General features: G+C 40.2%; 1 protein-coding gene across 1 annotated transcript; it reads left to right on the top strand.

The window, feature by feature from the left end:
• The first annotated feature begins 1,595 nt into the window (after positions 1–1,595).
• On the top strand, positions 1,596–19,755 carry NIPSNAP3A (nipsnap homolog 3A). Its single transcript, XM_036739495.1, has 6 exons — positions 1,596–1,813; positions 9,360–9,570; positions 11,729–11,887; positions 14,448–14,597; positions 18,015–18,101; positions 18,442–19,755. Exons 1-6 carry the CDS (start codon positions 1,745–1,747, stop codon positions 18,516–18,518), a joined length of 753 nt encoding a protein of 250 aa, XP_036595390.1. The 5' UTR covers positions 1,596–1,744; the 3' UTR covers positions 18,519–19,755.
• Positions 19,756–21,082: the final 1,327 nt, after the last annotated feature.

Genomic DNA, 21,082 nt, shown 5'->3' with positions numbered 1-21,082 from the left:
ATCCAGTTAGCTCTGTGAAAGAGTTTGCAAGGCTTCACTTAGAAAACTGAATCCCCTCCCCTACTGCAAACACTGCCGGATGAGAAGAGGTGAGAGGTTCTCAAAAGCAGCTGTAAAAGTTACAAATGCCCTGAGGAACAGACAACTGGCTCAGGAAGGAACAGGTTGAAAGCTTACACAATTTAAGAGGAGATAAATTGGGGGTTTGGGGTGATGGAGCAAGGGTAGGTAGGAACTGTTGAAAAGAAGCTCCATGACTGTGTATCTCACTCTTGGATTCATTGACCTGCTGCTCATTGGGCTCATCCATGGTCCCCCACTTTGGAGACCACTAAATTAGATGTAATAGCTAAAACCTTTTCCTCAAAAAGAGTAAATTAATAGCACTTTAGTCTTAGCTACCATATGACACAATACAATGTAAATATAACACAATAAATACTAAGTATCTACTATGTTTCTGGAACTGTGCTACAAATAAAAAAAGACAATCCTCAATCCTCAGAGTTTATAATCTAAAGGAGGAATGCAATTCAGAAATAGAAGCTGAAAAGTGGGGGGTTGGGAGCTAAGGCAAGGATGATAACGAAGTTAAAACCAAGGGAAGCAGCATGTGGCCAATAGAGACAAACCCTCCGTTTGGGAGTTTTTCTGCTCCACCCTCCAGCCTTCCAGAAGAGCAGAAGCAAAGGAAGGTACTGATGAGGTGTGAGAACCAAAGCTGAATTAATGTCCATGATGAAGACTTTCCTCAGGATAAGCTTATAAAGGATGTGGGCCAGAAGGGAGACATGATGATGTTGGAGGAGTCAAAACCAAGCAGAGAAGCTGGTGGCAAATGAATGAACCAGCTGACAAATGACACCAACTGACAAAAACCAGGCAAAGTCAAATCCTCTCGTTACAGATAACTATTTAGGTAAGAGCTCAACCCAGCTGTCAAACCCAGAGGATCATCTCTGGATTGACTGCAAACTAATCTGAGCCAGAAAGAAAGGTAGATGAGTCAATGTTCCTCAACCTATTCCAAATGCTTGTCTTTATTATGTACATCTGTCACATTGAGTTATATTTTAGTTAATAAAAAAATCAAAGTGCATGTATGTCTGCCTCTCTCCCCAATATAAATAGTATATTATCCCCAATGTACGGGTGTGTACACACACACACACACACACACACACACACATATATCTGCATATGCATAATCTTCACCAGTATTTGAATTTTTCTAAATTAACCAAAAATCAGCAGTTTTTAACATCTTGAAACAGGCGGCTAGATGGTGCAGCGGATTGAGCTCTGTGCATGACCGTCCTCATGGAGCTAGTGGGCTGATGGGTCACCATAAAACGCATTACAAATTAAAAGTATTCCAGGGGTGACGATGAAGGGCGGGCAGGCATTCCCCAGGAGTCCAGGCTGGGCCCGACGCTTCCCCTCTCCAGGGGGCCAAGGTTGCTCACCTCCCTGCCACCCCACCCCCGGGAGGATGCGGCTCCTCTTCCACTCCCGCCCCCAGGGTTCGCGCCTGGTCGGGGGCTGGGGTGTTTTTGCCCCTCTCGGCTGCCTTAGCCAGCTCGGGCTTTCCAGGAAAGAGGAGGGGGAAAGGGGGGGGGGGGAACCAAGAAGGGGAGGGTCCGGAAGAGGAAGCCCGCCCCGATGGGGCTGCTCCCGGGCTGACCAGCGAAGAGAGGACGCTCCTCAGGTCTCCGGGAGCACCATTCCCGGAAGCCGCGGGGCCATGTTCCACCTCCGAAGGCGCTGGGGCACTCTGGTGGCCTCCGCGTCGAGGCTCCTGCCTCAAGCGGAGGTGGGTGCGAATCCCCGTCTTCCCCCCCCCCTTACCCTTACCCCCGGTTCTTGGGTGGGGGTGGGGCGGGGCGGACCAATGGGAGAAAGCCGCGGCGGGCGGGGTGGGTGAGAGGCGCGGGAGCCCACGAGTGGCGGAGCCTCTCTTTGGTTCCCACCGCGGGGCGGGGGCGTTCAGGGGAGCGGGGACTCCCCGCCCGTGCTGCCCGCGCACAGACCTCGGGGAGCCGGCTGGGGATGCGGACACCCCTGCACCCCCACCGGGCGTCACCTGCTTTTGGAGTAGAAAGTTTGGGAAGGGCGGGGGGTGAAAAAGGTGAAAGCGTCACGTGAAAGAAGAAACGCCCCCCCCCCAAGAGGGCATATTGGGAAGAATCTCCCGTTGGCGTCGCGGACCTCGGGTGGACCTGGACCCAGGGAGCTCTGTAGCCCTGGGGAGGTCACCCACCCGCCGTCTTCCTCCGTTTCCACCTCGCAGGGTTGTAGTGACTGTCAAGGTAATATTCGTGAAACATTTGGCAAATTTAAAATTTTTGCTAGATATTATTAATTTGCCGCGGCTCAGTGGGCACGTGACAACCTTATTTAAAATTGTTTCCGGTGGCTTAGCTGCCCTGCGTCAATGCCTGAGGTTTAATTCAGTAGAACGAGTTCATTGTACATCTTCCCTGTGCAAAGCACCGAAGTCACAGGCTCTCCCTTTCCACTCCGGGCCAGCGTCCAGGGTTAGAGCAGAGCCCCGGTTTGTCCAGTGCGCGAGTCAAGCTTCATTCAGCGATTCTCCAACATCTAGATACTTCTTCCACGGATGCAGGTATACTATTTATGGCTTAGTTTCCAGACTAAGCAGCCAGTAGCCTGGCACAACGGCCCGGACTTGGAGTCAGGAGGACGCTGTTTTGAACCCTCCTTCAAACTCTCTCTGGTACATAACTTTGGGCAAGTCACTTAACTTCTCCAAACCCTCTTTAACTCATCTGCAAATGGAGAGAACGCTAGGGCTTAAGTCATGGGGCTTTTGTGAGGATCCAGCGAGATCACGTGTACAAAGTGTGTTGCAAACCTTAAATTGCTATCAGCTGTTGTGAGTTGCCAAGTTAATCACCTACTAGTGAGCCACCAGGTGAGAACTTCTCCAAGCTCAGTCCTTGCCCAGGTCCAGACGTACTCAAAGCATTTCTAGTTTGGTGTACAATCTGTCAGACAAAACTGCCAAGGCTCACGTAGCCCTGGAGAGCCCGGAGTTACTGCCACACCACCGTGAAGTATCAGCAAAAGATTGTAGTGGCAGAGTGAATAGGAAGAATTCAGAGGAGAAAGGGACCTTAAAAATCATCTGGTCCAAAAGGAGTCCATCCTCTTTTTACAGATAAGGAAACTGAGGCCCAGAAAAATGAAATGGTTTCCCCAGAGTCATGTAATGTAAATGGCAGAGCCGTAACTCAAATTCAGGTCTTACTGACTAGGAGTCTGGTGAATTTTTTTTTCACGACACTTTGCTGACTCTCCCTATAGAATATATCAGTGGGAACATATCTTAAGAGATCCTCTAGTAAGTCCAGGGGTGGGGAACCTGTAGCCTCTAGGCCACACGTGGCCCTCTACGTCCTTTTGACTGAATCCAAACTTCACAGAACAAATCCCCTTAATAAAAGCAGTTGTTCTGTAAAACTTGGATTCAGTCAAATGGCTGCACCCAAGGACCTCAAAGGTCACCTGAGGCCTCAAGGCTACAGGTTCCTCACCCCTGCTGTCCTGTTTATTTTACAAATAAATGACCTGAGAATCAGAGAGGGAAATCTAACATTTAGGTCTCCCAATTCCAAATCTAGTATCCTTTTTATCATACCACGATCCCATTAGTTTGCTTTGAATTTATCTAAATATTTCAGGATGGTTTTCTTCTGAGTGTACACAGCCTTTCATGTAGTGAGTGGGTGCTTAATAATATTAATGATGTACATTTATATCATGTTTTTTGAGATTTGCAAAGTGCTTTGCTCACAACAGCTATCTAAACTGAGGTTCGACGCTTCAGTGTTCAATGTTAATTTCCACCTTCCCTTTGAAATTACCTCTAATTTGCCTGTATCTATCTTGTACGTACATAGTTGTTTTTGTCTAAGTCCTGTATACCTGCTAATTCGCATGGCTGCTCTCCTGATTTAATAGGTCATAGATAAAATATTAGAGAGGTTCAGAGACTATATGACCACTTATTCAGGATTTTGTAGGAGAGACTCAGAGTGGCAGTGAATTAGACCAGATGACCGCTAAAGCCCCTTCTGACTTGATATTCTACAATTATGGTCATGAAGGCTGGGAGGTACTCTGGAGGATCATCTTGTCTGACCACTTTATTTGGCAGAGGAGGAAACTGCCCCAAGGGCATTTGATGACTTTTTTTTTAAACGGTAACTTGACACTTCTTTCCTTCTTCCTTCCAAAGTAAGCTAAAAAGCATAAGGTGATGAGATAGAAGCCCTTTTACTGGCTGCCATTCAGTAGTCAGTAAACATATATTAAGGGCCTATTGGTTGCCTGTCACTGTTCTGAATTTGGTAGTTAGGTTGCTATAGCACTAAATGTATAAACTTATTTAGTGTTGTTATTTTATTATATTGACACAGCCCATTCAGGAACAATTTTGTCATTCTCCAATGATTTCAATTTTTCCTTTATTTCAGAAATAATAATTTGTTATTGTTTTTAAGCTTGAATATGTCTTGGTAAATTAATTCCCAAATGTTTTATGTATTTTATAGTTATTTTTTATTTCCTCCTAAGTTTTGTTGTTACTGTGTAGAAATGATAATTTTTATGAATTTTTTTGTGTATTGCTACTTTACTGAAGTTATGAATCCTTTCAGGTACTTGCTTTGCTGCTTCTCTCAGATTTTCTACGTGAACCATCACCCCAGCTAGAAATAAGAGCAGCTTGTTTATACTTTCAACTTCTCTTTTACCTTATTATACTTAGCATTTACATATGTGTGCGTGTATGTGTGTGTGTGTGTGTGTGTGTGTGTGTGTATTCCAGAGCTCTCAGCTCCCAGATGGTAAGGGGGTCAAACAACTGATCAGAAAGAGCTTTGCTGGCATTGGAGGCAGGACTCTGTTGCTTTGCCCATATTCAGATCTGGGTCATAGTCCTGGGTGGCAGTCCCAGGGCAAGGAGGAGCATTGGCATACCAGAACTTGTGGGCCACAGTGGAGCAGGGACCCTCATCACAGTTCCAGGGCAGAAAAGAGTGCTTGCGGTCACCCACAGACCAAAGCACAGGCCAGGAGAGTACCAAACACCTCTCCTTAGATCATACCACCTTGGAAGAACTGAAAACTTAAGTTGCCTGGAAGTATCTCTGAAAACAACTGCACAAAAACCCTGAAGCTTGGGACAGCGCGCCCTCTACCCTGGAAGAGCAGCCTCTCTTCAACAGAGATTTAAAAGTCAAGTAATAGGCTGGAGAAATAAGCAAATAACAGAAAAAAAAAAAACAACTTTGACCATAGAAAGTGACTATGATGACAAGGAAGATCAAAATACGCCCAGAAGAAGATATATCTAAGTCAAAGCTCCCACGTCCAAAGCCTCCAAGAAAAACACGAATTGATTACAGGCCGTGGAAGGGCTCAAAAAGGATTTTGAAAATCAAGTAAGAGAAGTAGAGGAAAAATTGGGAAGGAAAATGAGGGGGATGTGAGAAAATCATGAAAAAAGGGTCAACAACTGGGTAAAAGAGACACACACACACGAAAAAAAAATACCGAAGAAAATAACACCTTAAAAAAACAAACTAGGCCGAATGGTAAAAGAGGTCCAAAAAGCTAATGTGGAGAAGAATGCGTTGAAAAGCAGAATTGGCCAAATGGGAAAAGAGGCATAAAAATTCACTGAAGGAAAAAAAAAAAAACTCCTTCAAAAGTAGAATTGGCCAAATGGAAAAGGTGGTAGGACTAACTCTCACTGAGAAAATAATTCCTTAAAAATTAGAGTGGAGCAAATGGAAGCTAATGACTTCCTGAGAAATCAAGAAACAATAAAACAAAGCCAAAAGAATGAAAAAATAGAAGACAAAATGAAATATCTCAGAAAAGTAACTGACCTGGAAAATAGATCCAGGAGAGATAGTTAAAATTACCTGAAAATTTCCTGAAAGCCATGATCAAAAGAAAAAAGAGCCCTAGACATCATCTTTTAAGAGATTATCAGGGAAAAGTCTCCTAATATTCTAGAACCAGAGGGGAAAATAGAAATTGAAAGAATCCACCAATCACCTGAAAGAGATCCCAAAATGAAAACTCCCAGGAATATTATAGCCAAATTCCAGAGCTTGCAGGTCAAGGAGAAAATATTACAAGCAGCCAGAAAGAAATAATTCAAATAACCTGGAGCCACAGTCAGGATAACACAAGGTTTAGCAGCTTCTACATTAAATGATCAGAGGTCTTAGCATATGATATTCTGGAGCTCTAAAGAGCTAGGATTACAACCAAGAATCACCTACCAAGCAAAACTGAGTATAATCCTTCAGGGGGAAAAATGGATAGTCAATGAAATAGAAGACTTTCAAACATTGTTGATAAAAAGACCAGAGCTGAATAGAAAATTTGACTTTCCAAATACAAGACTCAAGAGAAGCATAAAAAGGTAAGCAGGAAAGAAAAATCACAAGGGACTTAGTAAGGTTAAACTGTTTACATTCCTACATGGGAAGATGATACTTGTAACTCATAAGAACTTTCTCATTACTAGGGCAGTTAGAAGGAGTATATATAGACAGGGTAAAGGTATGAGTTGAATATGAAGGAATAATAACTAAAAAAAAATTAAGGTGTGAGAGAGGAATGCACTAGGAGAAAAGGAAAGAAAAAGGTAGAGTGGAGAAAGTAAAATACATAAGAGAGGCAAGACAGTGCTTTTACAGTAGAGTGGAAGATGGGGGAAGTGAAAGGGAGTGAGTGAGCCTTACTTTCATCATAATTGGCTCAAAGAAAGAATAACATACACACTAAATTAGATATAGAAATCTATCTTACCCTACAGGAAAAAATTAGAGGAAGGGGATGAGGGGTGGGGTTGGGGGAGGTGATAGAAGGCAGGGCAGATTGGGGGAGGCGATAGAAGGAAAATACTTTTGAGGAGGGAAAGATTGAAAGGAGAAAGAAAATAGAATAAACAGAGGGGGAAATAGGATGGAGGGAAATACAGTTAGTAGTCATAACTGACAAAATTTTGAAACAAGTTTCTTTGACAAAGGCCTCATTTCTCAAACATATAGAGAACTGAATCATATTTATAAAAATAAGAGCCATTTCCCAATTGATAAGTGGTCAAACAGAATGAACAGTTTTCATATGAAGTAATCAAAGATAGCTATAGTCATATGAAAAAATTCTCTAACCCACTATTGATTATAGAAATGCAAATTAAAACAATTCTGAGGTACCACCTCATACCTATTGAATTGTCTAATAGGGCAGAAAAAGAAAATGACAAATGTTGGAGGGGATGTGGGGAAAATGAGACATTTGATGCACTGTTGGTAGAGTTGTGACCTGATTCAACCTTTCTGAAGAGCTAGATTACAAACCTGAGGACTGCCTGATGTAGAGCAATTTGGAACTATGCCCAAAGGGCTGTAAAACCATGCATACCCTTTGACTTAACAATACCAGTACTAGGTCTGTATTCAAAAAGAGATGAATAAAAAACAAAAAGGAAAAGGACCCATATGTACAAAAAAATATTTATAGCAGCTCTTTTCTGGTGACAAAGAATAGAAAATTGAGGGGATGCCCATCAAATGAGCAGTGGCTAAACAAACTGTGGTATGTGCTTGTGATGGAATATTATTGTGCAATAAGAGATGATGCGGAGGATGCTCTCAGAAAAAAACTTGGAAAGACTTACAGAAGCTGATATAAAGTGACACTCACTGTGTTCAAAGTAACAGCAATGTTGTAAGATGATCAGCTGTGAATGACTTAGTCATTCTCAGCAATTCAGTGATCCAAGACAACTCTGAAGGACTTAGGATGAAAAATGTTATCTACCCCAGAGAAAGAAATGATGGTGTCTGAATAGATTGAAGCATACTTTTTAACTTTCTTTATTTTTCTTGAGTTCTTTTTGTCTGTGTTTTCTTTTACAACATGACTAATATGGAAATATGTTTTGTGTGACTATACCTTTATAACCTATACTGAATTGCTTGCCTTCTCAATGAGGGGTGGTGGGAAGGAAGGAAGGTAGAGAATTTGGAACACAAAGTTTTAAAAACAAATGTTAAAAATTGTTTTTACATGTAACTGGGGGAAATAAAATACTAAACAAGCCTAAAAATAAATGTTTATTGAATTTTTTTTTTAAAAAAAGGCTCTTCTATTATGTTAAGTTCTTGAATAATAAGGGAAATGCCAAATAAGCCAGAAATTCTGATACTTAACAAATTAGGAAAGTCAAAAATACAAAATCTGTTCCTGAAATGAATAGGGTAAACTAGGTACACAATGATATTCTTCAATTTAGAATTGATCCAATTCCTTTGGAAAGCAATATCGAATTTTACCATAGAGGTTACAAAATTATGCATGTCCTTTGAACAAGTGATTACGCTATTAGGACTACATATATCCTTTTTTTTAACTATCCTAAGGAAGTTGTTAGTAGGGAAAAAAGGTCTAATGTGCAAAAATAGCCCTCATAGCATTTGATAAAAGACAAAAACAAAAAGGACACAAGCTAGATGTCTTTTGATTGGGGGATAGTTATGAAAATTATGGTATGTAAATATAATGGTATGTTATTATGCCATAAGAATTAACCAATGGATGAAGAATTCAAAGGACTATGGCAAGACTTATGTGAAGTAACGTAGTCCAGCTCTTCTTGAACTGTGGGTCATGATCTCATATGGGGTCGCAAAAATTTTGGCAGTAGTAAAAAGGTTTTCTGAATGCACAACAACCAAAAATTAATTAGAAATCAAATGTGTCATGAATCCAAGGTGTTTCTGGTAGCAGTTATATCATGCAACTGCACTGCAGCCTTGGTTCTGAACACAAAGCCTGTGCACTTTGCACCGTAGCCTTGGTTCTGAACACAAAGCGTGTGCACTCTGCACTGCAGCCTTGATTCTGAGCACAAAGCATACGAACTTTGCACTGCACGTGCCCTCAGGCCATGCAACGCCAACTAATGCTCCTGAAAGGGGCTGCAAGTGGAAGAAGTTTAAGAAGCCCTGATGTAGTCAAGAAAAGGGGGGAAAAAGAGACTGAAAGTGAGTTTTCTGAAGGAAGTAACAAGATCTGGTGTTTGCTTACCCAGTTCAAGCCTTTGTCTAACAAAATGCAATTACCTAAAGAAACCATAATTTGAACTAAATGTTTGTAATTGCCAACAGATACACGTAAACCTGGATGGAGTGAATTCGTTCATGAATGTTCTTTTTCCCAATGAAGCTCACATTTGGTCTTTGTCTCTAATTTGACAGAATATAAGCATGATTTCTGAGATATTTCAGTTTGCTTTACCTTTTCTTCAGGTATGTGCGTCTTTGGCTACCGGGCCCAGACAATATGATGGGACATTCTATGAATTTCGTACTTATATCATACAACCAGGAAAGATGAATGAATTCCTGGAAAACACTCATAAACATATTCACCTTCGTACAGCTCACTCTGAATTAGTTGGATTTTGGAAACAAGAGTTTGGAGGTGTGATGAATAAAGTCTTTCATATTTGGAAATATGGTATGTGTCATGGCATTTTAAATGTTTAATTTAGATTTTCATTCTAAGAAATTGAGATACATATTTGTATGTCTTGGATGCGAATTATTATATATAAATTTGTTAAATAGAATTGTTAAGCAAAAAAATAAATGTGCAATATTGATTTATGTAATATTATAGAAAAAGAATGACCACAAAAATTGTACAATTTGGTTCCAGAAACATTAACAGTAAGCAGTTGTCCTTTTAAATTCTACACTGTACATTCATTTATTCTGTGTTTAAAGAAAGTGTCAGGTTTATATTTTTTGAGTACTTTTGCTTTCTGAAATTTGGTTTCTTCATCTATAAAATGTTACATAGTGAGATTTTAACTTTTTTGGTGCTATGCATATAATTAGTGCCAGTAATTTAAAAATTAGTTAATAAAAATCTTTAAATCGCTTGCCCAACTTTGACTGAATGAGGACAGTCTTTTCCAGAGCATTATGAAAGGCAGAAGGGCACAGGGTGAAAAGGAAACCACACAAGGGGGTGTGCTGAAGGAAGACAGATGTTTTCCATTCATCGGTGTAAGGGAGTGTTTCTGAAGTTGCGTAGGTAGTCTGCAGTATGGACAATCTGTGTGTAGATAATAGGTTTGTAGTAGGCTGGGCCAATACCTCAGGTTCGATTGGACCAAAACAAGATAATTTATAAAACACATAGCAATAAACAAAACAGGGATTTACTTAGCTAGAGCAGGGCAAGGATACTCAGAATATATACAAGAGTACAACCTTTATTCCAGGTGAATATTGCTTTCCTTTGCCAGTGCTGGTCAGGTTGCTGGTCTCCAGTCAGCAGCTTTCTGAAAGAAGAGCTAGAACTAATGCACTGGTTATTTTGTACTCTGGTAACTAGGAAGAGCCAATCAAATCTCAAGGACAGTTTCAATACCTTTTAAGGAAAATAAAAGCCTAGCCGGGGGTGGGGAACCTGCAGCCTGGAGGCCACGTGTGACCCTCTAGGTCCTCAAGTGCAGCCCTTTGAATATATAGCATGGAAGTCATAGGCAGGTGCCTTCCCGCCCCCATTGAAGCAGTCTGGATCATAACATAAAAAAGTGAAACAGGCAACAGAGACCACACCTTCCCCACACTAAATTCTGCTTTTTTTCTGCTTGAGCATGACCTAATCACTGCACTTAGAGTCAAGAGACACCAATTGCTCTTAATAGCCATGTGACCTTGGGCCAACCATTTAACTGCTCTCACCTCAGTTTCCTCTTCTTTTAGATAGGGATAACAGTACCTGTCTTCATGTGGTGGTTGTGACCTTGAGCTGACCCTGTAGCTGTAGATGAGAAAGCTTTGAGGCCCGGAGAGGTCACCCGTGGATCGGCCATAGACAGTGGGATGTAAACCCAGACGCTCTTACTGGGGTGTGAGCTCTCGTTCCACATCACCACACTGAATAAGAGAATGTAGAATACTGCATTCTCCAGCAGAGTTCAGCCGTGATACCTCATCATAGCACAGAGGTAACCCTGGATTCTCAGAAGTTGGCACTGGAGAACCAGTCTCCAGGAAGTCTTGCTGCCCTGGATGGCCTCAAATATGGGTCTGGTTGTGGATTATCAGCCAAAGACCAGCCTTTCCGAGTCTGGAGAGTCTTGTCACTATAGAGGCCACCATGAAGGAATAAGTTTTTAGACATAGCAATTTATAAAACTGTCTACTCAGGTGTGGATCGTTGGATAGAGCATTTATCTTGCTGAAATCGTATAGATTTTGAAATGCTAAAATAAGGAGAAAGAATCCAACACTCTACTATTTTACTCTTTTTTTTTAAAATATCACTCTTCTTTGAGTATTTATCCATGTCAGAGTCTTATGGTTCACTAGATTTAAGCCCTAATAAGGAAAATGTATATTTACTTAATTTACACAGTGGGCAAAATAAATAATTTGGGGGGAGGGGCAGCGGGGAAGGACAGGAAGTATACTAGAATCCCATTAATTTACTAGTTGCACCAAAAAGAGAAGCAGAGAAGGCCTATACTTCAGAAGTATGGTTCATTATTTTATTTGTACTATTTTTTATTCAAAATGCAGTTGATCTTTACTTTTACCCTTAGTGAAACTGAGGACTTTGTATTTTCATTGTTCTTAACATTTCTTTCCTTTTTCTACAGATAATTTTGTTCATCGAGCTAAAGTTCGGGAAGCTGTAGCCGAGGATAAAGAATGGCAAGAAAAATATATTTCCCCAAACCTACCATTTGTGGTCCAACAGAGGAACGAAATAACGTATCTAGTGCCATGGTGCAAATTAGGAAAGCCTCCTAAAGAAGGTGAATCCTTCTCAGTCACTAGATCTCTTCCTGAAGTAGAGTCATTGATAAGATTTTTAAGCCAGCAAGACTTTTCTAAAAGTGTCATGTTCAAAACACTGAGCAGTTATGTAACTTCTATAGGAACGGGTGATGATTATTGAAAAGCCATCCATTGGCCCTTTTTTGCTTATACTTGGAGGAAAAAAATTTTAAATTACAGTAATTTCCAAAGAGCATATGGGGGAAGGTTGTCTTGAGATTCCTAAGCCTTACTCATAATCCACATTCATGTTTCCAGAGTTAGAAGGTTATAGGTAAAGGTTGACGGGTCAGGTTTTGGCGAAAAAGGAAGAAATAATATCTTTAGAAAGGTTTTTTAAGGGTCTGAAAGTTAAAATATAAAAGTAAATATGGGAACAAGTCTTCTAGCATTAACTCCTGAATATAGGCATGTTACTGTATAGATTTTAATACAACCAACCTTAGTAATTTGCACTCATTAAGATTAAGTGTATGAAGCAGGTCATTACTGGAAACGGGTTTTCTTATTCTGGTCCAACTTTTTTTCTTCCTCTTACTTATTTTTCAGTTCATATGAAAACTTTCTCTAAGGATCTGTGAACATATCCAGTAACATTGCCTCCTTGCTGATTTCTCTCTTCTTGCTGACTTAAAGAAATAATTACCTCGTCTACTTTTTAAGACAAAGTTAGATTAGAAAGGCATAACTTTTTTTGAGCATATTTTTAATGTCAACTTACATAATTTGTAAAAAAGAACCTATTGAAAATTAAAGTCTTTACTTCATTCCAAATTCTTTTCTGAAATGTTTTTATGTAATCTATAGAGTTTTAGAACTGGTTAAGGACCTTAGAAATGATCTAATCCAGGGGTGGGGAACCTTCAGCCTGGAGGCCCCATGTGGCCTTCTAGGACCTTGGGTGAGGCCTTTTGACTGAGTCCAAGTTTTACAGACCAAATCCTTTTATTAAGGGGATTTGTTCTGTGAAGTTTGGGTTCAAAGGGCCACCCTTGAGGACCTGTAGGGCCACATGTAGCCTCAAGGCTGTAGGTTCCCCACCCCTGACTAATCCAACTCATTCATTTTATAAATATGGAAAATGAGGTCCAGAGGTCTCAAATAACTCCTCCAAGGTTACACAGGCAGTAAGTGGCCAAACCTGGACCAAGGTGTAATAAATTACAGATTAATTTTTAATTTTGTTTACCTATTGCTCTGGCTCTTATTCTTTTTATATTACTACGAGCCTTTTTTTTTGGTCCTTTAAAATCCTTACTGACCCAGGTCTCTCCTTAGTGTTGAGCACCAGTGAACACATATGGCTTGCCTCTGTTATAATATCAATTTATGGTTTTCCACGTATTAAACTAATGATTCTTTAACATTACCTTCACTGGCTCCTTCTCTTTCACTCCAGCTCTTTTCCCAGGGTTATTTCTTGGGTTCTCTTTCTTCTCTCTCTACATTTGCCTAGGGAAAATAATTTTTCTTCTTCAATAGAGAGGCAAGATTGTTTTTCAGTATGTGTATGGATAAAAAGGAACAATAAAATAAGCTCTACTCTACTGGTCTGGAATTAGAAAAATACCGAAGAGTCACTTAAAACCTATTGCCTGAATCCTGTGCCTGAAAATGGTAACCTATTAAAGTAAAATACATAGAAAGAAAATATACACATATTTCCACTGAAAATTTAGGAAGAGAAAGAAAATATAGGAAGCCGAACAAAAAAAATGACTTTAGGGATATTTCTAATGGATATATCGAAGCAACTCACAATACCCATTCCCCTTATAAATTCCCACAACAGACTTTTGGGAATGGTACAGTTCAGACATTTTCAGGATGTAGCTAACATTCTTTTTCTTGTACATAACACATGCAAACAATTTTTACTTCTCAAATACAAGCAGACCTCCAACTTCATGGACACATAGGTACTCAAGGAATATAAGAAGGATCTGTGATTTTTTTTCCTACAAAATGAACCACTTGTTGTGTAGAAAGGCCCTTTACCAAAGCAGATCAGAACCCATCTGTGATGTAGGAGATACAAGTACTAGGGAACTCTCTAGGGCAGTTAGAGATCAAGGGACCTAGTTAGAGATCAAGTTCACCTAGCCCTTAAATGTCAGAAGTTAGATGTGAACTTGCATCTCTCTGACTTCAAGCCCAGAACTCTTTCTGCCATGCGCACACACAGTCCATACACATGGCTATTTTTGTTGTTTTTAGTGACAGTCATGTCCTACTCTTGGTGACCCCATTTGGGGTTTTCTTGGCAAAGATACTGGATCGGTTTGCGATTTCCTTCTCCAGCTCATTTTACAGATGAGAAAACTGGGGCAAACAGTGTTAAGTGGGTCACACAGCTAGTAAATGTCTGAGACTGGATTTGAACTCAGGTCCTCCTGAGTCCATGACCAGCACTGTATCCACTGTGACACCTAGCCGCCCAATAGATACCTATACCTGAACCAAAATGAACATGATTGGAAATTGCTGATATTCATTTTGCAACTGATTAATTTTACAATTTTTTTTTTCATTCTCTAGGAGTCTATGAACTTGCTACCTTTCAGATGAAGCCTGGTGGGCCAGCTCTGTGGGGCGAACACTTTCAAACAGCAGTGAACACCCATATCCAAGTAGGCTATTCCAGGCTGGTTGGAGTTTTCCACACAGAATATGGAACACTTAATACAGGTACAGTTTGAATCTGTTTCTGATAATAAGAAATATTGCCTCTGCAGGAATGGTATCCAAAACTATCTGCCACTAAGTTATCTGGTAATTTTTTTCCCCTTTGAATAATTTTCATTTTGTGAAGCAGCTAGGTGGCAGAATGGGATAGAGCTATACTTGGGAGTTAGGAACAACTGACTCCAAATCACTTGCCAGCTGTGTGACCCTGGGCAAGTCACTTGACCTCTCTCAGCCTCAGTTTCTTCCTCGTAAAACAGGGATAATAATAGCACCCACCTCACAGGGTTGTTGAGAGGGTCAAATGATATAGGATCTGAAAAATTCTTTTTGAACCTTAAAGGGCAATAAAAATGATTTGTTGTCATCCTTATTCTATACCACCTTCATATATCTAGCCAAAATTACTTTTTGTTTCCTAATTTATTTAAATTGACAAAACTGAACCATCCCAAGAACATTTAAAAACAGAAGTACAAGAAGATGAAAAATGCAAATGATGTGGAGACTGTATAAGAAACTACTTTGTCCATCAGTGATAAGGAAGCTACCTCATGTGGACCCTCACAGTGGCATAGCGCACAAAGAAGTAGCAGCAGGACCAAGGAAAACAGAGGTGACAAGAGCAGCTCGATCAGACCAGGTAGAGAGAAATTCTGTGCCAGAGGGGACTCAGTTTTGAAGTCATTGAGGGTCTGATGCTCAAGATATCTGAAAGAGAAGGGAGGACAGCAAATGCTTGGTTTAAAAAAATCATTGATCTTATTTTTATAAAGGTAATCATCTCATATGCCTACTTTTCCATCACTATAAAATCTTTGGGGGTGTATGTGCGTGGAGAGAGATACAGATGAAATATGTATATGTACATGTGTGTATACACACATACATATATGCTTTTTTCATATACTGAAATATTCACAGATATACCAAGGACATACTTGAGAAGGGAATGGGAAGATTTGCACAAACAGTATTTTGCAGCAGATCACATCCTTATGGTCACATCATTTGACTAGAAGGTTTAGAAGGTACAAGTTCCTGCAGCGTTCACTGTTTGTTGGTTCAGTAGAATAAGGTATCCTCTATACTTAGGTCCGAATTATAAAGGATTCTTTGGAAGATGTTAGAGTAGAGAGCATCTTGTTATTCAAGGAAGAGTCTAAATAGAAGAGAAGTTACTCCTCCTTAATGAGGAGGCACTCCAAATACTCCTGTTTTTATTGCATCAAGCTCCAGAACATCATGAAACCTCCTAAATTAGATCAAAAGAGTCCAGCCTGTGAACAGAGGGAAAAAACAAGGGGATAAAGGGTAGCTATTGTCCAAATTATGCTGTGCAGGTGCACGTACAACCCACAGAGCGAATCCATCGACACGTATGTCCTAGACAGATGTGCAAGTGGGCAATAAAGTAGCCCAGAACTAAATAGAGAGCAGGCTGTCCTACGCTGTTTTGGGGAACACGTACAGTGCTTATAATGACCCCCAGCCTTCTCCCTAAAGCAAAGGTCCTTCATTTAAACAGCAGTATTCCTCTTATGATGCTATTTGACTGTGAGGACTGGAACACCGTGGTCTGAAGAACTGAAACTAAATCATTCAAAAGGCAATGGAAAGACATAGGGTAGGCATGAAGAGGCTGTTATATATGAACTGTAAAGAATAGCAGAAGCAGAATAAAGCATAGCTTTATTTTCAAGAGGTAGAGGCCCCCAAGCTCATTGGATGGATTCCCTATAGAGGATATGGAACAAAACCACAGAAGGAGAAGGCACTGATGGTTATGAGCTGCACCACAGGAAGTAGTATCTACATCAGTGAACTCACAGACTCACTGAAGAGTTTTCTAATGTTTTGTGGATTCAGGTGTATGTTATCTGATTGGAATACCAGGTTACTTGTTACACGTTTCACTGATTGAAAATGTTGGACTTTACCTTTTTGAATGCCACAAAAATGAATCACCTTCTGTCTGACTTGGAGAGTGAATATTAAAGCAACCAGGAAACTTGAGGATGAATCCTAACTAGCAATGGGACCATGGGCCTGTAGTTTAACTGCTCTAGGCCCCTGTTTCCTCATTTTTAAGAGAACAGAAAGCCCAGTAAGTGTTTGTTGAATTCATTTGGAAGGAATCATAGTTATTATAGTTGGAAGGGATTTTAGGAGGAAGGAAAAAAGGAAGCGAGAATTTATTATGTCTAAAGTCTATGCCAAGCACTTTGTGTTCTAGGCACTTTACAAATATTATCTCACTTGATCTTCACAACAGCCCTGGGAGGTAGGTCTCATTACTGTTCTCATTTAACAGTTAAGGAAACTGAGGCAGACAGAAGTGAAGTAGCTTGCCCAGGATCACACAGCTGATAGCTAGGAAGGGTCTGAGAGTGAATTTGAGTTCAGTTCTTCTTAACTCCAGGCCACCCAGCTGCCTCCTAGAGATTACCTGGTGTTAACTTCCCACCAAGTAAAAAAAGATCTTACTTAAAATACCCTGATGGATGGTCACCAGAAATTTTCTGGACTCTCATGAGGCTCTCAGTGTTCCACTAAGCATTCCATTTTATTGTTGGAACCCTTTCCTATTGCAGTGTCCTTTGTGTTGATCCAATATTGGTCCTCTCACAACTTCCACCCAGTAGTATTCTGGAAGTCACAAGGAATGAACGAAAGCTCTTAATATGTGTGACGCACTGTGCTAAGTGCTGGCAGTACAAATAGAAAATCAGGACAGTCCCTGCCCTCAAGAGTCCACATTCTAATAAGGGGAGACAACATATATAGGATATTTCAAATGCAGCCGTATCAACCCCTGTTTGGTAGCTAAAGATCCTATTGTGTTTTCGAGAAGCCTTCTCTTTTCCAGCCCTTCAACTCCTCCTCATCCTGGCTGCCTTCTTCTAGACAGCCTACAGATTATCTCTTAGAACATGTGGCATGCAGAACTGAAAACAGTATTGCAGCGGAGGTCTTAACATTGTAGAGTGTATTAGGGCTCCTTGTCTCATTGGTTTGGGTGCTCTAGGTTGGATGAATTTTTAGGGCAGCTTCATAAGAATGTTGATTCATTAATGATGAAATAACTAAAACCTCTAGATCTTTTACAGATGAATTGCTGGTAAATCTGGGCTTTCCTCTCCTGTACTTAATGTCATTCCTTTTTAGCCTAAATAAAGGACTTTACATTTTTCCTTAACACATTTAATGGTTTTGAGAGCTGTGTTCTGTTCTCGCTGGATCATTTTTATCTCAAAGATGTTTTCTTCTTCTCTATTCTGAAATCTTTTTTAATTCCCCCTCTATCTGTAAGGTGTTCTCTTATTGCAGAAGTGTATTAAAGAACAAAACAATGCTGTCGATTCACTTGGATTTGTTTTTCACTTGTAATAATGAAATGTTTGGGTTTGGTTTCCACAGTTCATGTTCTTTGGTGGACTGAGACACCGGACAGTCGCGCAGCTGGAAGACACAGATCCCATGAAGATGCCCGTGTGGTGGCAGCTGGTGAGCTGGGGGCTGGGTCTTTGTTCAGCATGAACTACTTTGAGTCCAAAACATATTGAGCCAGAAGGTTTGTGTAGCTTTGAATTAATGTTAGAGACAGCATTGCATACTGAAAAGACCTCTGAAGTTGGAGTCCAGAGACCTGAATTCAAGCCCATAAATCTGCCACTCACTAGTTACAAACCTGTTTCCTCATTCATAAATTGGAAATAATAACTACCTACCTTATTAGGGTTGTGAGAATTAAGGGAGGTCAGGGGCCAGAAAATGCATTGGAGATGTAAATGCTGGAATAATTTTTTATCCTTATTACTAACATATTGGATTTCCCCCCCTCCAGTTCGGGAGAGTTGCAGCCACCTGAAATCTCATGAAAATATGCTTCTCATTCCAACACCATTTTCACCACTAAAGTAATTTTCTGCAGAAATATGAAGATACTTAGTGGCTGCATTATACAAACAGTTTCTAATAAAGTTCCTTAAATTCACCTAGCTTCTTATTTTTATTTGACTAAATTAATGAGCCCCGTTCACTATGTACAAGGCATGGGGCTAGACACTTGGGGTGTATGGACAAAATCAATAGCTACTGGCTTCCAAGAGCTTCACTCTCCTGGCACTGGTAAGGAGAGGGGCATTCTTCAGATCATCACTGTGGCACTAAATCTTGACGATTGCTTTCTTCAGTGACGTCTATCGAACGTCTTTGTTTGCTTTCCTAGTATACCTTATACTCCAGTGATCTAATCTTCAGCTATGAAACTAGCTATTTATTAGGCCAAAATTTACTTTTCCATGACCAAGACTGCAAAAGAAGAATGATTTTTTCTGTGGTTTCAAACCCATTTCTCTTGAGTATCATTTATTTTTACCTGATAAAGTTTATTTTATAATGGACATATATAAGTATCGGGAGGAAAATATAAGTTTCTCCTTGTAGAAAAAATGCCAAAGTTGTCTTTGTATACAAAAAGCTGTTTTTATGACTTGTCAAAAAATACCATCCATCGAAGTATTCCTGAGATACCTCTACATCAGTGGTGTCAAATTCAAATAAAAACAGGGGCCACTAATGCATACATAAGGATCCCTGTGGGGTGCATATTAACTTGGAAAACCTCATATTAATATTATCTGTATTATTGTATTTTATTTGTCAAATATTTTCCAATTACATTTTAATCTCACTCGGGCCTCACTTGCAAATATTGTGGGCCGATGGGCCACAGGTGACGCCTCTTCTTTACATGACATATGCTCAAAGGTTATGCCAGTAAAGCCTGAGGTCTGGCAGGTCTTACCAGACTAGACAGATTTCAAGCATAGGCCTGGCACCAGACTGTTGGTTATCTGAGGACCAGTCTTACTCGTTTCAGGGAGGTTAATCACGAAAATACACTTTTTTTCTCTACCATATCAACTCACAAAAAAAGGAGGGGGGGTACAGGTTGTATTATTTTTCATTGGAGAAAGTACCTAGTCCAATGAAAACATTTCTGTAAAACTATGCTGAAAAATAACATTTATTTTTCTTTATTTCATTGTGAATAACTGTTTAGCCAAGATACTTAAACTTCTGATGTCTTCAAAATGAATTCAGGAAATCTGTCTTGTTACCAGATACTTCACCTAATAAAACTAGCTAGACATTCTTCATTCTCCACTGTGAAATTTCTAGTTCATTTCCTTCTTTCAATCCACCCATCTGAAATCTTTCTTGTGCAATACCATTTTCTAACTAGTAATCATTGGGGTCTTACACCAAAATTCATGCATGTTCTTTTTCTCCTTTACTCCTTTTCACCATTTTGTGATGTGACACATGGGTCCTAATTTTTTGCCATCATATTCCACGATGTCTTGCAAATCTGATTTTAACCATGTTTCTCTACTTGGCAAAATAAAGTGATCTCTGATCAAGGTTGTTTCTCATTTATCTTGGCCTCCTCATTGTGGAGCTATTTCATATCAGGTAAACAAATATTTTAAATGGTGGTGCTTCGATTCGGCTTTTCTTTTGTCCACTTCTCATTTTTCAGAGTCAACAATTTGTTTTAGGTCAGGTTGGAATTGTGTCTGTACTTTGGTATCTTCCCATTTCTTTTGTTCTACTTTGTTACCAGTAAGTTAGTGTTTACTTTTGCCATAACTCGTCAGTGGTTTGCATGCACGTAGATTGCGGATTCAGAAGTGATCCCCATGTCATTAACCAATTATCTGTTGGGAGTTCTCCCAAGATGGTGTCACCCCGAAATAAAGAGGGGTACCAAAGTGGCAGCAACCAGGATCTTTAATCGAAGCAAGGGAATTGTGGTTTCAGACACCACACAGCTCTGGAGTACAGGAATGCCCAAGAGAAGTGGGAAGGGCAGGGTTTAAATACGCTTGAACCAGGAGGAGTTCACAGGTGGAGCAGCAGCTGGGAAGAGTTAAGTTTTGCCAAATAGCCAAAGGTTGGGGAGTGACTGACATCTGGTCAGAACAGTGGGCTCCAGCTACAGTGATTTCCACAGATATCACAAGACCTGCTCCAACCGTGTGGGTCAGTGAGGTCAAGGTAGCCCCTTCTGATGATTGATTCTACAGTGGCAAAGTGAGAGGCTGTGAAAGATCCTAGCTACTCTGTACTGCCCATGTAAACAGATAAAAATGACCCCCCAAATAAATTGAGAGAAAAGAGTAACACCTAAAAACCTTAAAAGAAAATGCCTTCTCAGATAAAACAGAGAATGGGATACAGACAAAAGGGGTGAGGGGTGAGGGTGGGGAAGAAGACTTACAACACTGAAAAAAAAACATTTTGTATTCAGATATATTGAAGAGAAATCCCTAAAAGGAAAAATAAAATTAACTCCAACTCTGGCTAGAGAAATGAAACTGAACCTACCAAAAGGACACGTCAAATTGGATAATATATGTATGAAAAGGAATAAAGGCAAATTTGGTGTTAGCAGAGAAACGCCATGTGATGAGAGTTCT

The sequence above is a fragment of the Trichosurus vulpecula genome, chromosome 9 (genome assembly GCF_011100635.1).
Source record: "Trichosurus vulpecula isolate mTriVul1 chromosome 9, mTriVul1.pri, whole genome shotgun sequence".
Lineage (NCBI taxonomy): Eukaryota > Metazoa > Chordata > Mammalia > Diprotodontia > Phalangeridae > Trichosurus > Trichosurus vulpecula.
Note: the sequence above shows the minus strand (reverse complement) of the source record. Positions and strands in the feature narration are given on the sequence as shown.